The following is an 18541-nucleotide window of genomic DNA, read 5'->3' on the forward strand; positions in this document are numbered from 1 at the left end:
CACCCAGCACCCCTCCCCTGCCCCTCTCTGTGTCCTACTGCTCATCTTTTTCCCAGCTTGTTGGAAAGAGAAGCAGCTGGATTTGTGTACCCTTGTTTTTGGCTTCTTTCAGTTCCCTCAGTGTATTCCAAACTGGATGAAATAAAATGTAAGAGTGCTCCATTTTGGTCAGTATTCGCTGAAACTAAATTTTTAGAAAGCAAAGTTGGATCATTTTACTAACGTAATCTAGAGAATAATTATAAGTGCATATTATAAACTATGTATGCTGTAATTGCAAAAAGAAAATGAAATTTCATGTTGTAGTTTCTCTGCATTTCAAAAAATTTAATTTTCTCCTGTGTTGCTGTTCTAACATTTGAATACAGAACAGTCTTTCTCAAGAAACGATTATTCTATCCTAGATTATGCCCCGTCTGTATTTTTTGCTAAAATGCCTTGTTTTTTTAAGGAGACTAGTGATGTTAGATGGCAGTTAGATACGATGTACTTGCCAATATAAAACTTGGCTACCCAATGTTATTAAATAAATATTTTTTTAAGTTTTAGATACCCATGTTATGTGCACAATATGGAACGTAAATAACTCACTCCCTTTAATAAAAAAAGAAGAAGAAAAAGGCTAAAGAAATGAAATTTTTCAAGAGAATATATAACGGAAACACCCTAACTTGCCCTTTTTTCCTTATCGGCTCTCTGTTCTCTCCTCCTTGTCCCTCAAAATAAAGTGAACATTTGTGAACAAAACCAGTTACAAGGTCTGAGATGAAATCGGCTTGATCCTAATTGATAATTTATTTTGTTAAATTGAAGACCAGGAACTATATCCTTTCAAATGTGTCACACATAAACTTAGTAAAGACAAGCAAAGAGAAAAAAGAACTATATCACTTAATGCAACAAATATATCAGCTTTGGTTTGGAACCTAAGTATGGCTTAGGGTACAAAATCGGATTCAGTGGCCAGGTACTTAACAAATTACAAGCCATGTGAATGTCAGGTGAAAACTCACTCCCCCTTCCAAGTCAAGTGCCAGATTGAATTGCTCAGTGGAGAGGGTTTTTCCTGGTGTTGCTTTTAGGTTTATTATTTTTGTATTAAAATTTTAATAGCAACATGTTAAAGGGAGCTCAAAGTTTTGGTGACACTGCAGAAAAGTTTATGAAGCTTCAGAATCTACCCCCGGGCTTCAAATCATGAAGTCAAAAATAGCTCTGGGATGATAAGTGAACTATGGGATTATTCAAAGCATTACTAGAAATTTTCTGAAATTTGTATTATTTGTGGGTTCAGATTTTTCTTTTATCTCCTTAAAAGAAGACTATTTATTAAGTTTCCACATCCCCAGACAAGGCCATTCTATTTATGAAGGGGTGTTGACAGTGACCACACCACTTGCTGCCTCCAGGTCCTATTTCACTGGCCAGCTGTTTTAACCAAATACTCCTTCAACTTTACCATGGATTTAAGTTGCTGCTAAAATGAGAGGACCTGCCTCATGAATTTATTAGCAGATGTGCAATCTGAAAGCCATCATTTCAGAAACTGAGAGCAGCCAGATTCTTTGACATGTGGGCCACACATGATCACATGCTGAAATGTACCCATCCACCCCATTGCCATTTCCCACGGCCTCTATCTGAATGTCCCACAGATTGTTTTGCTCACTCTCAAGGATGTCCCTCCTTGTCCTGGATTGCATACAGTAGCCAAAGAAAAGACAAGTCCACAGTCTCCAGGTTGGATTCTACATTGGAAGGTTTGATTGTGTGCTTGTCATGTCAGAAGTTCTGTTGTCTAAAGAGATGTATTACCAGATTTGGGAGTGCTAGGAATCTCATGGTATCTGCCAGCTCCCAGCAGCTTTCCTCAAAGGCTTTCTGGGTTTCACAAGCATGTTTTTGCTGAAAAATGGCAATGCCCAAAAGGCCCTTGAAAAGGCAGAACAAAGCCTTTGAACTTCAAATGAAGCATTGTTGGGCATGTTGCTGTGGAAAGGATTTGGATGCGGACAGCATCAGAGGCTTGTGCAACTCTGTGAATCTCCCAAGTGGAGAGCAGTCTGATGGAAGCAGGACTTGTTTCTACCAGTGACAGGGAAAGGAAGCATCGATCATCAACAGCAAGTCTTCTGCTCCCTGCACTGCAGGAAAACCATCTTCAGTTGGTTCTTTTCAAGAAATCAAGTCAGGGTAATAAAGGGGATGTGTGGGGGTCTATAGCTGACCTCCAGCACATTGACCCCAATGAGAGGAATCTCCTCTTTTATATCCTTGCAAACATAGAGTCATGTTTTTTAATTTGCCTTTGATTGCAGCAGGAGCTTAATAAACACCTACAGATCAGAAAAGTTGTATCTTTACACTCAGAGGCTGTCTTTCTATTATACTGGCTGTTTGCTTTCAGAATCAGCAGAGCTCATGATGGCAATACTTAACCTAAAAAACCAGTACCTCATGTCAGAAGTCACCAAACTTCTGGCATAGGTGTTAGATGAAAGATTTGAGAGTTAGGGTTTCTAGACTAAGTTCATATCTATTATTGATGGAATGAACCCGGAACCCAGCATTGGTCAAGCACAAAGTGCCAGGCACTGTTCTAAGTGTATTAATTCATTTACTCTTCACGACAACCCTGGTAAGGTAGGCATAATTACTGTCACCATTTACAGATGAGAAATCTGAGGCACAGAGAGGATAGGTAATTTGCCTAATGCCACACAGCTAGAGAACATAGAGTCTAGATGGTCTGTTTCCAAAGCTCAGGTTCTTTTTTTCTTTTTTTTTTTTTTTAACTTTGTTGGTTTTATTTACACACGCTGTCTATCCACCAAGCAAAACTCACTTTCTTAACTACTACACTGATGTTTTCAAACTTGGTGGTCATGGCCAGCATATTTTGTTGGAAAGAGAATAGAAAAATATCGAAATGTAAGCTGTTACATGAAACTTTTTTTTCATAAAAATGTTATTTTAGATGTTTACACAAAAATTCATAGGCCCACAGTTTCTTATCACGAAGCCTGGCATCTTTTAGAGTTTTAAAAGGTAAACAGTGCAAATATTGCAAAATACATAACACTTACAGCAAGGTCTGGGGTAGTACCCTATAATCAAATATATTAATATCTATGCAGTAAAGCATATGGATATTTAAGTGCAATTTAAAAAGTGTGTGAATACCCTTTCAGTAGTTCAGGTCAGGATTTGCTTCCCAATGGGTTTTGGTGCAAAACTTCTACAGAAAAGATTTCCAGTTTTTCAGGGCTTTGGGGATTTAAACCTTGCAGTTAAAGGAATGTGGATCTATTTATAGAAATGTGTGTACTGGGCTGCAATATGATATATTATTCTTATAATAGGTTGAGACAAAAAAAACAAAGAAAAACTGCACTGTAGTATTGTGGCGTCTTTCATTGTGAGAACTAAGAAAGCCACTTGGATTGATGTATTCCATATATCCATAAGACCAGAATTCCTCAATTTTAAAGACTAGAAAAACAAGGTCCAGAAAGGAGAGGGCTCTGACTTGCCCAGGTTCCTGCCCGTTGGCCCCTGAACAAGCCTCCAACCTCTGAACCCCTTGCCCTCTCCAAAGTCATATAACATCAACCAAACCACACCACACATCTCAGAGTTTGGGTTCTTTTCAAGATCTTTCCAAGAGAGACTAAAGTTTCAAGTGGTCACTTCCATTTCTAGTTTCTCCAGTGCCTGGGGAAGCAAGTGGTTTTTTCTCAGCAAGGGGTAAGGTGGCAGTGGGATCTCTGCCCAGTTCCAGCAAATACTGTAAATTTCCTGAGTTTGTGGTTAAAACTGGTCTCCCTGGACCAGCAGTTGACCTTTCCCCCTGTGGTGGTATGTTCATGTTTCCAAGTCTCACATGTCAGATGAATGAAGGTTGTGGTCTAAGGATTTAAAAGATTTATAAAGGAGTCTTGAAAATTTACTTAAGGAATATGTACTTCCCTCGCAATAACAAATATTATGACAAATGACCATATTAAATTAAAGCAACTTAGTCATTTCTGATCTGTAGGAAAGTTAAAATTAATCTTATAGCAGTTTCAGTTTTAAAATGAAAACATTGCTTTGCCTGACCGCAGATTTCCAGGTTGTTAGTCAACAGTGAATGAATCTTCAGGTGACTTTTTTTCTTTAAGAAATGTCCATTTTTCTCTAGGTGTGGAAAAATACTACTAAAAGGAAATACCCTGAAAAATTAAAAGTTGTTCTATCCAAGTATTATTTTTTTAGGGAATAAAAGTTTTTACCTGGGAACTTCAGTTCTGGTAGTATTTTTTCCCGATAAGCTGAGCAGTATGTTCACCAATCATCATTTAATTGTTATTCTTTAAACTGTAAATGTAAATATATGCATACATTTGTATATATAGTCCACAACCATAAAAAATATTTTAACACATTGTAAATCCATAAATTTTTTCCATAAATATTATTTGAGTTGTATTCCTTTTCATAATTTTTGAAAAAGAAAAGTAGCCTTTCTTACTCATTCTTTATCTTTTCCCCAATTGGCTTGTTTAGTGAGTAGTCTAGGAGTCTGGTTCAAATGCTTTTCTCTACATTAAAAAAAAAATTAATTACAGTGTATTGGTATTTGACAACTGACTCTGTAGGAGAAAAAAGTCCTCTTTTGTAGGACTTGCCAATTCCCATGGTGTAAATGCTCCCATTACTGCCAATTGCAAGCTACCAACGTGACCTCACTGAACACAGAGGTGGAAAGAGATGGTCAGTAGAACACCATTATATGGTATTTCCACCAAACAAATACAATATTAGTATAAATAACTCCAAGAACATAGATAATAGTAAAATGGAGTAAAATAATTAGGAAGTGATAACCTTTGAGTATTTATCTTTGTTAATATAATTTATTTTGCTAAGTTTATTTAATTTCAGTTTTGTTTCTATTTTGTTTTTCTTTATTTTATTTTGTAATCTCATTTTTAATGCTGACTGTGTCTAACAACCAGCATGAAATCCCTGAAATGTGGCAATCAGCTCTCAGCCCTCACAAGGCAGTGTTGAGCTGCCTCTAGCATCTAGTGCTACAAGGTCAGAGCAGTCACCAAAGCTGAAAGAATTCCGGGAAGCCAGCACAGCCAGCCTTCTCCAGATCACAGCCCAGCAGGGCTACAAATCTCGGGAGCCCCCAGGAACCAAGCAGCCACACACCGCAGGGCTTGGCTGATGTTTAGAGGATGAGGCCTTCCCCTTTCCTAACTGTCCCACTGCCCCACTTCTAGCACACAAAGCCCCAGAGAGATTCCCTCTACATTTTCCCTGGACCTGCGCTCAGCTCCTTACACCCTTACAACTTTGAAGGCTGTGACTCTGAAGCAAAAACAAGAAATCTCAGGGTTCTTTGATTATCCCTGGCAGCATGGCAGAGTAAGGGTATTTGATTTAGAGTCTGGAAGCTTGACTAGGCTCTGCTACCAGACAACTAAGTAACCCTGCACAAGTCCCTCCACCTCGTTCCAACTTACTGTGAGAAATGAGAATCATTTTCCTGTTTCGGTTTGCTGCAGCTGCTGGAATGCAGTATACCAGAAACAGGTTGGCTTTCTTAGTGGGAGTTTATTAGGTTACAAATTTACAGTTCTAAGTCCATGAAAATGTCCAAATTAAGACATTAAGAGGAAGATGCTGTGTCTGCCCATGCCAAAAAAAAAAAAAAAAAAAAAAAAAAAAAAAAGAGGAAGATGCTTCTTGGAGGAAAGGCTGCTGCCATTCAGGTTTCTCTGTCACATGAGAGGGCACCTGGTGACGCCTGCTGGTTCATCTCTCCTGCGTCCTGGTTTCAAAATGGCTCTCTCAGCTTCTGTGGGTCCTTCTTGCTTCTCCTGGGGTATTTTCTATTTCTTAGCTTCTTTCTCCTCCCTCCATAATGGCTCTGCCTTTTGTCGTCTCATAGAGAACTCCAGCAAGCAGGTTAAGACCCCCCTTAAATGCATGGGGTCACATCTCATGGAAACAGTTTAACCAAAGGACCCACCCACAGCAGGTCTGCACCCACAGGGGTGGGGTGGAAGAACATAGGCTTTTCTGGGGTACAGAACAGCTTCGAACAGCACACCCCATGTCAGCTGTCATTGCCAAGGCCTTCAGAAAAGATCCACAGTCGTGTCAACGTCCGTCGAGGGAAAATCACTAGACCACCGAGTGACACGGACCCTCGAGCCTGAAACCCCCTCAGCCTCTCTTACGGGACATTTCCAGCCCTGGCGGTGTAAAGGTCCGAGGTGCAGCCCTTCGCACATGTGTCAGAGTGCCCCTGCCTTTGAGATGGAAAAGGATTTTGTCTGGTTTTCTGGGCATAGCTGAGGTACTGAGTCTTCTCGGCTGAAATCACAGCCTTTACTCTGCCTCATTAGGTTCTTTGTAAATTCCTCTCCCAAAATGATTCCTTGCCAGTAGAAATCTGCCTTCTTTTTTGACAAGCAGCTGTATCAAAGGAACATTTTTTAAAAAAAAACCTTAGGGTTTAATAAGTCTCAAAAAAATAGATAAAGTCCTGTGAACAAGTGAAGGGGAAAGAGGAACAGTGAGCTAGTGTAGGGAAGAAACTGGCAAATTTTAACTAGCATTTCCAAAGTATCTGTATGCCCGTGCACATTGTATAGTCTCCGGGAATACATCGTGCAGCTGTGTATCTTGGTACAGAGACGGGGCTGTGATTTATGTGTCGCATCTCTGAGGTTGCAACCACCAATCCAAGAGAGAAGGAGGGAGGGAATGGCTGGCAGCGGTACTTTATGAGTGTGTTTCATGTTTAATGCTTTTAACATGGGGGCCTTATTCTTGCTTCTAGAAAATGCTTAGAAAATGTAAGCCAAAAATAGATCAGCATCTGCAGCAGACCAAACCCATGTGGGAGTGAAGGTGGGGGACGTGTGTGCGTGTGAATGTGGCTGCACTTATGGTGGTGGTGGTGGTTTTATGTCTGACCTGTCCGAGAGTATTCATTTACAATAAGAGGCATGAGCTATTGATACTTGTTATCAGAGTGGGAGCAAACATAGAGAAGCCTTGTTTGGAAAAAAAAATTAATTAATTTTAAAATTAAAAAAAAGCAACGAGTTTGTATCCGACACTGTGTGTGCTCTGGTGGACAGACTCGCGGTAAGCCATTCTACAAATGGAGCTTCTGCTGCTGCAGGGCCGTCAGCATGCCGCACATCCTCCAGAAACTCGAAGCGGATGAGGTGGACATAAGCACCTTTCAATACCTTATCTAATCCTAGCAGCATCGACATTTTGAACCACCTCCTATGTGACGCACACCATGACTCAGGAACGCCTCCCAGCTACTCCGTGCAGTAGGGACTGTTATTAGGTCCTAAACATTCAGATTCTCAGGACTGTAGGCCCTGCGTCTGTTAACCCTACATCTGTTCAGAGGGTTGTAGGGCAGGGCTGCAGCTAGCCAGCGGGGCAGCCGCAGGCCTTCGTATGCTGGAGTCCCTGCCTGCAGAGAGACGCCGCGCACCTCGGGCAGAGAGTGGCACTGCCTTGGTGTAAGGAACTCGGACCCCCCTGGAGTCAAGAGCTCTGTAACATTTTGGGGGCATCACTTCCAGGGTCCCCCTAAGGAAATGCCCAGGTACTAGATCACTGTGCCCAGGAAAGCCCAGCGCTCTGGCCGCCTATGAGGTGTGCCTAGATCATTGGTGGTTCCTCCCTGTCCAGACACAAGGAGGCCCCGACCAGTCTGCGTTAGTTTCATCATAAGTGGTGTTGCCTTATCATATATGTGGTATACATCTTAGCAGATAACCAGAGTTAACCAAAGGTCAGAGTCTCATTCAGAGAGGGGAAAGATTTCTGTTATTCCTTTACCTACAAGCATGTCCATTTTACAGAGAAGAGAGCTGATATTTTGAGTTTTAACAAACTTAACCTTAGATGTCAGTGTCACAGCCAGGATTTGGAGCTGGCCCGTCTGACCATGCTCCTAACTCAAATGCAAAGTGCGAATTTTCATTCTAATGCCCAAACTGTCTGTATTCATTTTACTGTTTGAAAACAAAAAATAGTTAGAATTACCTATCACTGAGAACGGATGACCTTCCTGGAAGAAGCAATGCGCTTATCTTGTGGTTTTGTCTATTCCCTGGCATAAGGCAAACCTGGTTTACAAAGCTCAACAAGATACCAGTCCCACTTAGAATAATCAAAGAAAGCACTGGTTCCTTACTTTTCTCTAAGAGACCACATTTTAAAGTATAGGTTTATGAGAAGGGAAAAAAAGAAGTTGTAAGAGCAGTAGAACCAACTTTGCATCTGAAAATAAATAAGTATCTGGCTACCAGGTGTATCAATTCTGTTTTGAACTATAGTTGCTTTCTTCTTTTTAAATCTCCATCTTGTGGCATAAAACTTTCATGCTCATGGCAAAGCGTCTAGCTTTATTACAATTCAGTTAAATATATAAAATCTAGTTTACACAAGTAGACTGCATTGCAAAAGCCATTCAAAAATGTGCCATCCATGTTCCAAGTATAAAAATAGAAATTTTAAGACATTATAACAATATTATTGTTGCTTCATTGAGAGTTTGACCAACTCTAAGCTTTCACCATGCTTCAGAACCAGCTGTTGACTTCCCAAACTTCTTCATAGTGTAGCAGAGAAAAATACAGAGGAATTTTGTAGGCAGAATGTAAAATGGGTTGGATAAAAGCCCATGTTTGAGTGCAATGGAATTAGTTTATGATGAATCGTGTTGAAATAGTCAGTCCAACTGATGGGGCACACAGAGAGGGCTGGGGCATGATGACGTTGTCTCTTAGCCCGGGTCAGTGAGCGCAGGTTTGTTTCATCACCTAAACACTCTTTATTCACTATGCTTTCCATCACAGTCTTCAAAAACGCAGTAGACAAAGTTTGCCTGCCAATAATAAATATATATACACATGCTCTTTAGGTAGGTAGATTGTTTTGAATCGTGGATCACATGAACTTATGAAGTGTTAGCTATACAGTAAGAAAGAACAAAGTTTTAATATTACTAATATAAGGGAAACTTTGGAGTTTCCAAAGTGAAACTATCAGGAAAAGTCGCCTTTCCTTTTATGAATCAAAAAGTCATAAAATAGCTAGGTCTTTGGCAGCAATCTTCCTCTCTCCTTGAATACTGTTCTTTTCCTCTCTCCTTGAATCTGCTGGGGCACATTTATTCAGTCATTTTCCAAATGTTTATTGAAGCGGACTTGGCAGGATGATAGGAACTATCATAGGAACTTTCCTTCAAGCTGAAGCCTAAAAGGAAAACCTAAGGAGGCAAGACCTTCAATCAGCAAAGAATTTTTAAAATCCAAATAGCAGTATGAGAATCTCAGCGTGATTAAAAATAAAATGTAGAGTTTTCACAAGGCCATATAAGTTAATTGACAGTTAAGCAGCATGAAAAATAAATGGTACCAGCACACATAGAAAGGCAGCTACTGAGGAGTCTTAGGGGAACTTTGAGGATTAAGGGCTGCTTATGGGTTGAAAGTAGCAAGAAGACCTTCTTGCAGACAGAAGAGTGGAAGTTGGCACACATGTATTCTGTGTGGATACTTTTCCAGGCAAGTAGGGTTTGCGAAGGGAAGAATGGGCCAGACTCTGAGGAACTTAAAGCAGCAAGCACAGGTCATTTCATCTTCAGGAAAACGGAGGCTCTGACATGTGAACAAGCTCCTTTCCTAGGGCCAAATCTCTCTCAGGCTTGGGTTGAGTGGTCCCGAGCCCTCGTGCTCTGTGAACGGCCCAGGTTACTAACCACCCCCCCCACCTTGTTGCTTCAGATTCATGACGGATGCTGCCCGCCGAGAGCAGGAGTCCCTGAAGAAGAAGATTCAGCCGAAGCTCTCGCTGACGCTGTCCAGCTCTGTGTCTCGAGGGAATGTGTCCACTCCGCCACGCCACAGCAGTGGAAGCCTTACTCCCCCCGTGACACCACCCATCACCCCCTCCTCTTCATTCCGCAGCAGCACTCCAACAGGTGAGTGCTTGGCACCTATCACGTTGGGAAGAGAGGAAGGGAGGGAAGGCATGTGCATGTGTGTGCACTTTATGTGCGCATTTTGTGTGTGTTTGTATGTGCATATGCGCATGTGTACATGTGTATGCGTATGCTGGGGGCAGAAGAGGGCTGGTCACAGACGATGATTCAAACCTTCTTTTACTATTTACTGGTCTCTATAGGGTTGACTTTTTTCCAACTACTTATTAATGCAAGAAATGTTTATAGATCATTGTTAATGTTTAGGTAATTTGCACTGACCATTTATTTTCTGTGGATGAAATGCCACAATGTCTTAGATTTGCCTAAGGTGAGAGAGTAGATGAAACAAGATTGGCTGTGCATTGATTACTGTTGAAGCGAGGTGATGGGTACATGGGGGCTCATTATTCCATTCTCTCTATTTTTGCAACTTTAAAAATTTTCCCATAAGAAAATGATTTTTAAAACATTCAGAATGCCTGCTATTGTTCAAGCACTAAGCCAAGCACTGAACTACACTAGTGAGAAAAAGAGACCCCTCCCTGGCGTCTGGGAGCTTACATCTAGTAGGGGACATTGACATTCTAGGGGTCCAATAACAAAACTCAATGTCTTTCTCTCCCCAATTTGGAGCCAGTTAAAAAATAGTAGAATCAAAGATGAAGACCCAATTTTATTACTACATAAAGCTAACCTACCAAATGGAACCTGGATCTGTAACAATTGGATTTTTTAGGATGTTTTCCCTGAATTTAACTTCTTTCCCAAACTGCCCTTGTAAGGGTAGAGAGCAACCAAAGCACACCCTTGGCCCTGAGCATGTTCAGTCTCTTCTCCCAAATCCTGCTGTCCATTAAGTTCTTGCTCCTCGGGGCAGCAGTGAGTGAAGAGGCTAGAGGGAGGCTGGGAAAGTCTTTCCTGTTCTTTTTCCCACGTGTGGAGTGGGGGAAATATTTCTCTTCCCTCCAGCAAGCGTATGGACAGGCAGTAACCAAATCCACAATAAATATAACATGGTGACCACAAATGCTATTTAGGAGAACTCAATGAATGAGACCATCCAAAAAGGGTGGCCCATATGGGAAAGGCTTCGCCTGGAGGACACAAGAGCCAAGTAGGTAAAGAGAGAAGAAAGGAGCCTTCCAGGCAGGGGGGACAGATTTGCAAAGGCTCCGTGGCATGGTCAAGCATGGTGGGCCCCAGGTCACTGGAGCAGGGCTGGTGACCAGGGCGGAAGATGAGGCTGAGCAAGAAGGCAGGGACCAGCCCCAGAGGAGGGCCTCCTGGTCCTACTAAACATTTTGGTCATCCTAGGAGCAAGGAGAAGTTGCTAATAATCAGGTTGCCCCTTTGGCTGCAAGTAAAACTCTTTATTTTCTCCTGCAATTTATCTCCTTCCTGCATTTCCCATCAAGGGGGGTGACTACAAGGCATGTCTCAAAAGTTTATTTTCAGAACATTCACAAAATATGAATTGGCGTTAAGAAGAAAAGGGACTCCCAAATAAGTTTGAGGATGTGGTGGATTAAAGAAAGTTAACTGGTTTCTTCAAAGCAAGGCTTCTCTCAACCTTTAATTTGATAATATGTTATCTTCCAAGGAGAAGATTTAGTAAATTTCCCAAATTTAGTTGCTCAGATTAGCAGCCCATGTTTTCTAGGGTCTACTCAGTCAGCAGCCACCTGTGCTCAGTCAGAGCTGGGCATCAGGAAGACAGGAAAGGTTTCCTGAGCAGAATAGTAGCAGTTCATCCCTGAATTCCGCTGTTTACAAATGGTATTACCTTGGGCAACTCACCAGTACTCCCCATTTGGTAGGGTTATTGTGGGAGAATTACGGATGTCAGCAGATTTATGTTCCCAACATTCAATAAATGTTCTGCTCTTGGGTTTGGGGGTTTCTTTTTTTTGATTGGAGAAGTTGTGGGTTTATAGAACAATCATGCATAAAATTCAGGATTCCTATATATCACCTCACCTACAGCAGCTTGCATTGGTGTAGATCATTTATTACAATTAATGATAGTACTTACTTATATTTGTACTGTTTTTAACAGTAGTTTCTTTTGTTAAAATTGACAGAAGATTATTAGAATAGTACTATTAACTATTCATAGTTTACATTAGGTGTATTTTTTGTTACATATTAACCTATACTTAACACCTTATACTAGTGCCATATATTTGCTGAAATTCATGAAAAACATTCTTATACTTGTATTATCAACTGTAGTCCATTTTCTATAATAGGATTCATTGTGTTATACAGTCCTATGTTTTATCTTTTAATTTTTATTCTAGTCACATATGCAACCTAGTTTCCCATTTTTAACCACATTCACCTATATAATTCAGCGCTGTTAATTACATTCATAATATTGTGCTACCATCACCACCATCCACTTCCAAACCTTTACAGTCAACCTAAAATAGAAATTCTGTGCAAATTAAACATCAGCTTCCCATTCTCCACCCCCCCATCTATTCCCTGGTAACCTATAATCTAGATTCTAACTCTATGAATTTTCATATTATGATTAGTTAATACCAGTGAGATCATACTGTATTTGTCCTTGTGTCTGGCTTATTTCACTTAGCATAATATCCTCAAAATTTATCCATATTGTCACATGCATCAGGACTTCATTCCTTTTTATGGCTGAATAATATTCCATAGTATATATTACATATTTTGTTTATCCACTGATTGGTGATGGACACTTGGGTTGCTTCTATCTCTTGGCAATTTTGAATAATGATGCTGTGAACTTCAATGTGCAAATACCTGTTCAAATTCCTACTTTCAATTCTGCTGGGCATACCTAGTAGCAGGATTGCTGGGTCATATGGTAACCCTGTACTTAGTTTCCTGAGGAGCTGCCAAACTGTCTTCCACAGCAGCTGCACCATTTTACTTTCCCAACAGCAATGAATGAGTGTTCCTGTTTCTCCACATCCTCTTAAACACTTGAATTTCCTGTTTTTTTAATAGTAGCCATTCTAGTGGGTATGAAATATCTCATATGGTGTTATTTGCATTTTCCTAATAGCTAGTGATGCTGAGTATCTTTTACTTTTTTTTTTTTTTTAGCCATTTTTAAATCCTTTCTAGAGAAATGCCTATTCAAGTCTTTTGCCCATTTTTAATTGGGTTGTTTGTCTTTCTGTTGTTGAGCTGTAGGATTTCTTTATATATTCTGGATATTAAACCTTTATCAGATACATAGTTTCCAAATGTTTTCTCCTGTTAAATAGGATGTCTTTTCATTTTTGTGACAAAGTCCTTTAAAGCACAAAAGTTTTTAATTTTGAGGAGGTCCCGTGTATCTATTTTTTCTTTCATTGCTAATGCTTTGGCTGTAAAATCTAAGAAACCATTGCCTAAGGCAAGAACTTGAAGATATTTCCCTACATTTTCTTCTAGGAGTTTTATAGTCCCAGTTCTTACTTTTAAGTCTTTAATGCATTTTGAGTTAATTTTTGTATATATTGTGAGATAAGGTTCTCTTCATTTTTTTCCAGATGGATATCCAATTCTACCTGTACCATTTGTTGAAGAGATTATTCTTTCCCAATGACTAGAATTGGCAGTCTTGTCAAAACCAGTTGGCCATAGATGTAAGGGGTCTTTTTCTGAACTCTCAATTCAATTCCACTGGTCAATATCTACCCTTCTATCAGTACTGTGCTGTTTTGACCTCTTCAGATTTGCAGTATGTTTTAAAGTCAGGAAATGAGTCTTCCAACTTCATTCTTCTCTTTTTCAAGATGCTTTTAGCTATTCAGGCCCCTCACCCTTGCAAATCAATTTGGTAATTGGCTTTCCCATTTCTGCAAACTGGGCTGTTAGAATTTTGATTGGGTGATTGCATTGAATCTGTAAATCATCTGGATAGAGTTGACATCTTAACAGTCTTGAGTCTCCCAATCCATGAAAATGGAATTCTTTCCATTTATTTAGGCCTTCTTTGATTTATCTTAGCAATGTTTTGTAGTTTTCTCTGTATAAGTCCTTTACATTCTTTGTTAAATTTATTTCTAGACATTTTATTCTTTAAGTTACTATTTTAAATGGAATTGTTTTCTTGATTTCCTCCTCAGATTGATTGTTATTAGTGATGAATACATTACTGATTTTGGATGTTGATCTTGGGTACTCTGCCACTTTGCTGAATTCATTTATTAGTTCTAGTTTTGTTGTTGATTTTTCAGGACTTTCTATATATATGGGATTATGTCATCTGCAAATAGTAAAAGTTTTACTTCTTTCTTTCCAATTTGGATGCCTTTTATTTGTTTATCTTGCCTAACTGCTCTGGCTAGAACTTCCAGTACAGTGGGTATCCTTGATTTATTCCAGCTCTTAGAGGGAAAGCTTTCAGTGTCTCACCATTGAGTATGATGTTAGCGGTGGGTTTTTTATTTATGCCTTTTATAATGTTGATGAAATTTCCATCTATTCCTACTTTTCTAAATGTTTTTATCAAGAAGGGATGCTGGGTTTTGTTAAATGTCTATTCTACATCAATTGAGATGATCATGTTGTTTTTTCCCCCCTTCATTTTGTTAATGTGTGTTATATTAATTGATTTGCATATGTTGAACCACTCTTGCATATCTGAGATAAAACCATTTGATACTGCTATATAATTTTTTTTTATTTTTTTATTAATTAGAAAAAAATTAACTAACACAACATTTAGAAATCATTACATTCTACATATGCAATCAGTAATTCTTAATATCATCACATAGATGTATGATCATCATTTCTTAGTACATTTGCATCAATTTAGAAAAAGAAATAGAAAGACAACAGAAAAAGAAATAAAATGATAATATAGAGAAAAAATAAAAATAAAAAATACAAAAAAATATATAAAAAAAAACTATAGCTCAGATGCAGCTTCATTCAGTGTTTTAACATAATTACATTACAATTAGGTAGTATTGTGCTGTCCATTTTTGAGTTTTTGTATCCAGTCCTGTTGCACAGTCTGTATCCCTTCAGCTCCAATTACCCATTATCTTACCCTATTTCTAACTCCTGATGGTCTCTGTTACCAATGACATATTCCAAGTTTATTCTCTAATGTCGGTTCACATCAGTGGGACCATACAGTGATACTGCTATATAATTTTTTATGTGCTGTTGGATTTGATTTACCATTGAGGAATTCTGCATTTATATTCATAAGAGAAATTGTTCTGTAATTTTCTGTTCTTGTAGTTGGTGTAGGTTGTTACTGGGTTTCGAGTAATTCATCCACTCCCTTTCGGTGTCTTATTTACTGGCATACAGTTGCTCATAGTATCCTCTTATGATCCTTTTGACTTCTGAGTGGTCATTTGTAATGTTGCCCCCCTCTCATTTGTAATTTTATTTATTTGCCTCTTTTCTCTTTCTCTTTTATCAGCCTAGCTAAGGGGGTTGTCAATTTTATTGATCTTTTCAAAGAACCAACTTATGATTTTGTTAATTCTTTTGTTTATTCTCAATTTCATTTATTTCTACTCTAATCTTTATCTCTTTCCTTCTACTTGCCTTAGGATTAGTTAGTTCTAGTTCTCCAGATGTGCAGTTAGGTCTTTGCTTTCAGCTCCTCTTTTTCATGTAAGCATTAAGAGTGATAAATATCCCCCTCAGTACTGACTTTTCTGCATCCCATAATTTTTTATATGTTGTGTTCTCATTTTCATTCATCTCAAGATATTTATTGATTTCTGTTCTAATTTCTTCTTTGACCCACTGATTGTTTAAGAGTGTGTTATTTAACTTCCATATATCTGTGGATTTTCCACTCCTGTGCCTGTTACTGATTTCCAGCTTCATTCCTTTATGGTTAGAAAAGATCCTTGGTATAATTTCAATCTTTTAAAATTTATTGGGACTTGTTTTGTCACCCAACATGCGGTCTATCCTGGTGAATGAGCCATGTGCACAGCAGTATATCCTACTGTTTTGGGGTACGATGTTGTGTATATGTCTATTAGTTCTAGTCCATTTGACATATTATTCAAGTTCTAGGTTTCCTTATTGACCTTCTGTCTAAATAGCCTATCTATTAACGAGAATGCTGTATGGAAGTCTTCAACTGTTTTTAAAGGTGTCTAATTCTCCCTTCAGTTTTGCCAGCATTTTCCTCATATATTTTGGGGCACAGTGGTTAGGTACATAAATACTTATGATTGTTATTTCTTCTTGATGGATTGCTTCTTCTATTAATATATAGTGTTCTTCTTTGTCTCAGCCTTTGACCTAAATCTATTTAATCCAGTGTTAGTATAGCAATGCCAACATTTTTTTGGTTGCTAGTTGCATGTAATATCTTTTTTGAACCTTTCACTTTCAACCTATTTGTTATCTTTGGGTGTAAAATGAGACTCCTGAAAACAACATTTGGTTGGATCCTGCTTCTTTATCCATTCTGCCAATCTGTCGTTTAAGTTTACTCCATTAACATCCAGTGTTATTAGTGTAAAGTCAGTCAGTACTTACTTGAACCATTTTGTTCTTTGGTTTTTATGTATCTTATCTTTTTTTTGGTCTCTGTTTTCCTTTATTGCAACCTCCTTTTCTGCATAGTTGATCTTTTTTGATAAATCTGACTGATCCCTGCTCATTTCTGTTTCTGTATATGTTTTAAATACTTTCTTTGAGGTTAAATTGTGCAACCTACATCTATAACCTACTGATTTGCAAAGATACCAGCTTAGCGTCATACATACTGTGAATCTTCATTTCTTCATACTACTCCAAATAACTCTCTCCTCTCTTCCTTTCAACCTGCAAAACTCCTTAGTAATTCTTGTAACACAGGCCTTTTGTTGACAAACTCTCTCAGTTTATGTTTATGTTTACCTATGAACATTTTGAGCTCTCCCTCCTTATTGAAGGATGGTTTTACCAGATAAAGAATTTGGGGCTGGCAGTTTTTCTCTATCAGTACTTAAATATATGATACCACTGCCTATCGCCTCTGTGGTTTCTAATGAGAAATCAACTCTTAGTGCTATTTAGTAGCCCTTGTTGTATGTAACAAATTGCTTTTCTCTTGCTGTTTTTAGAATTCTCTCTTTGGCACTTGACATTCTGATTAGTATGTCTCAAAGTAGTTCTATTAGGATTTACTCTGTTTGAAGTACATTGCATTTCTTGGATATGTACATTTATATCTTTCATAAGAGTTGGGAAATTTTTGGCCATTATTTCCTCAGCTATTCTTTCTTCCACTTTCCCTTCTCTTCTTCTGGAACACCCATGGCATGTATGTTTGTGTGCTTCATGTCATTCCCATCCTCAAAACACTGCTCAAATGTTTTTATTCTTTTTCTCTGTTCTTACTAGATGATCTCAATTGTCCTGTCTTCTAGTTTTTTCTTTTTCTGCCTGTTCAAATTTACTGTCACATGCCTCTAATTTAGTTTTAATCTCTACTATTGTACCGTTCATTCCCATAATTTCTGTTGTTTCTTTTTATAATTTCAAATTCTTTTTTTAATATCCTTTTATCTCTTTATGCATATTTTCCTTAATTTCCTTGACTTGATTTCAGAGATTTGTTTGAACTTCTTTGATTAGTTGTTCCAAATTCTTTGTTTCCTCTGAAGTTTTAATTTGTTCCTTGACTGAGCCATATCTTCCTGTTTCTCAGTATGGCTTGTAATTTTTTGCTGATGTCTAGGCATCTGATTATTATGATGAGTTAACTCTGAAGGTCAATTTCTCCCTCTTGTCTAGAGTTTCATTGTTGATTGATTGGCTTTGTGTTTAAGCTGCTCCTTGACACTTGGTCCAACTTATTTTAAACCTTTAGAATAGCCTGTAAATATCTGATCAGATTTTCTCAGCTCTTTTTCACTTGACTTCTTGTCCTGAATATACGGTACAGTTTTAAAGATTGCAGTTTTTGAGTAATTGTTTCATCTCCAAGAGAAAGCTTCCCTTCTTCTATTCCTTGATGTGTTCTGTTTGTTTTTGTGCAGTATTTTCTCCCCAGCTCCTATGATTTGTTTAAATTCTCTCCCTTACTCAGTGCCCCATTTTCCTTATGCTTTTCAATTCTGGGGCCTTCCTGTCTTATAGCAGTTCAGCTTAACCCCACACCCCCTTTTATTTTTCTCTGTGAGGTTTTTCTGCCTCTGGTTTCTTCTTCATTAGGTCATCACACCCCAGAGAGCCAGATGGGGTCAACCCAGATAGGGGGTGGGCGGGGACTCCAGAAATGTCCATTTCCCATTTAGGTGGTCCCACTGGAAGTAATTGGACTGAGTGAGTGCAACACGTGGCTACCACTGTTCCATGGCGTTTTTTCTCCTAACCCCACCCCACCTCCAGTGTTCCACCCTGGGTCTCTGGGGACTTGGGTCCCTGTACGGAGATGTATAGGGTTATAACTCGCTGCTGTGAGTTCCTCTGTTGTCTGTGCCCCTAGGGGAGGGACTCGGCCCCCGCCTCTGGAGAATTCCCGAACACAGGACTAAGACGAGGGGAGGGAGAGGACTGGCCAGTCCAGGAGCA

The 18541-nt window shown here is 38.9% G+C and overlaps 1 protein-coding gene across 1 annotated transcript in view; it reads left to right on the forward strand.

Annotated features, from left to right (window-relative positions):
• The window catches only part of JAZF1 (JAZF zinc finger 1), a 390681-nt gene that overhangs the window by 298098 nt on the left and 74042 nt on the right, over positions 1-18541 (forward strand). The window contains exon 3 of the mRNA XM_077120999.1: positions 9822-10018. Coding sequence (XP_076977114.1) covers positions 9822-10018 — 197 coding nt within the window. The remainder of the gene's footprint in view (positions 1-9821; positions 10019-18541) is intronic.

The sequence above is a fragment of the Tamandua tetradactyla genome, chromosome 1 (assembly GCF_023851605.1).
Source record: "Tamandua tetradactyla isolate mTamTet1 chromosome 1, mTamTet1.pri, whole genome shotgun sequence".
Classification (NCBI taxonomy): Eukaryota; Metazoa; Chordata; class Mammalia; order Pilosa; family Myrmecophagidae; genus Tamandua; species Tamandua tetradactyla.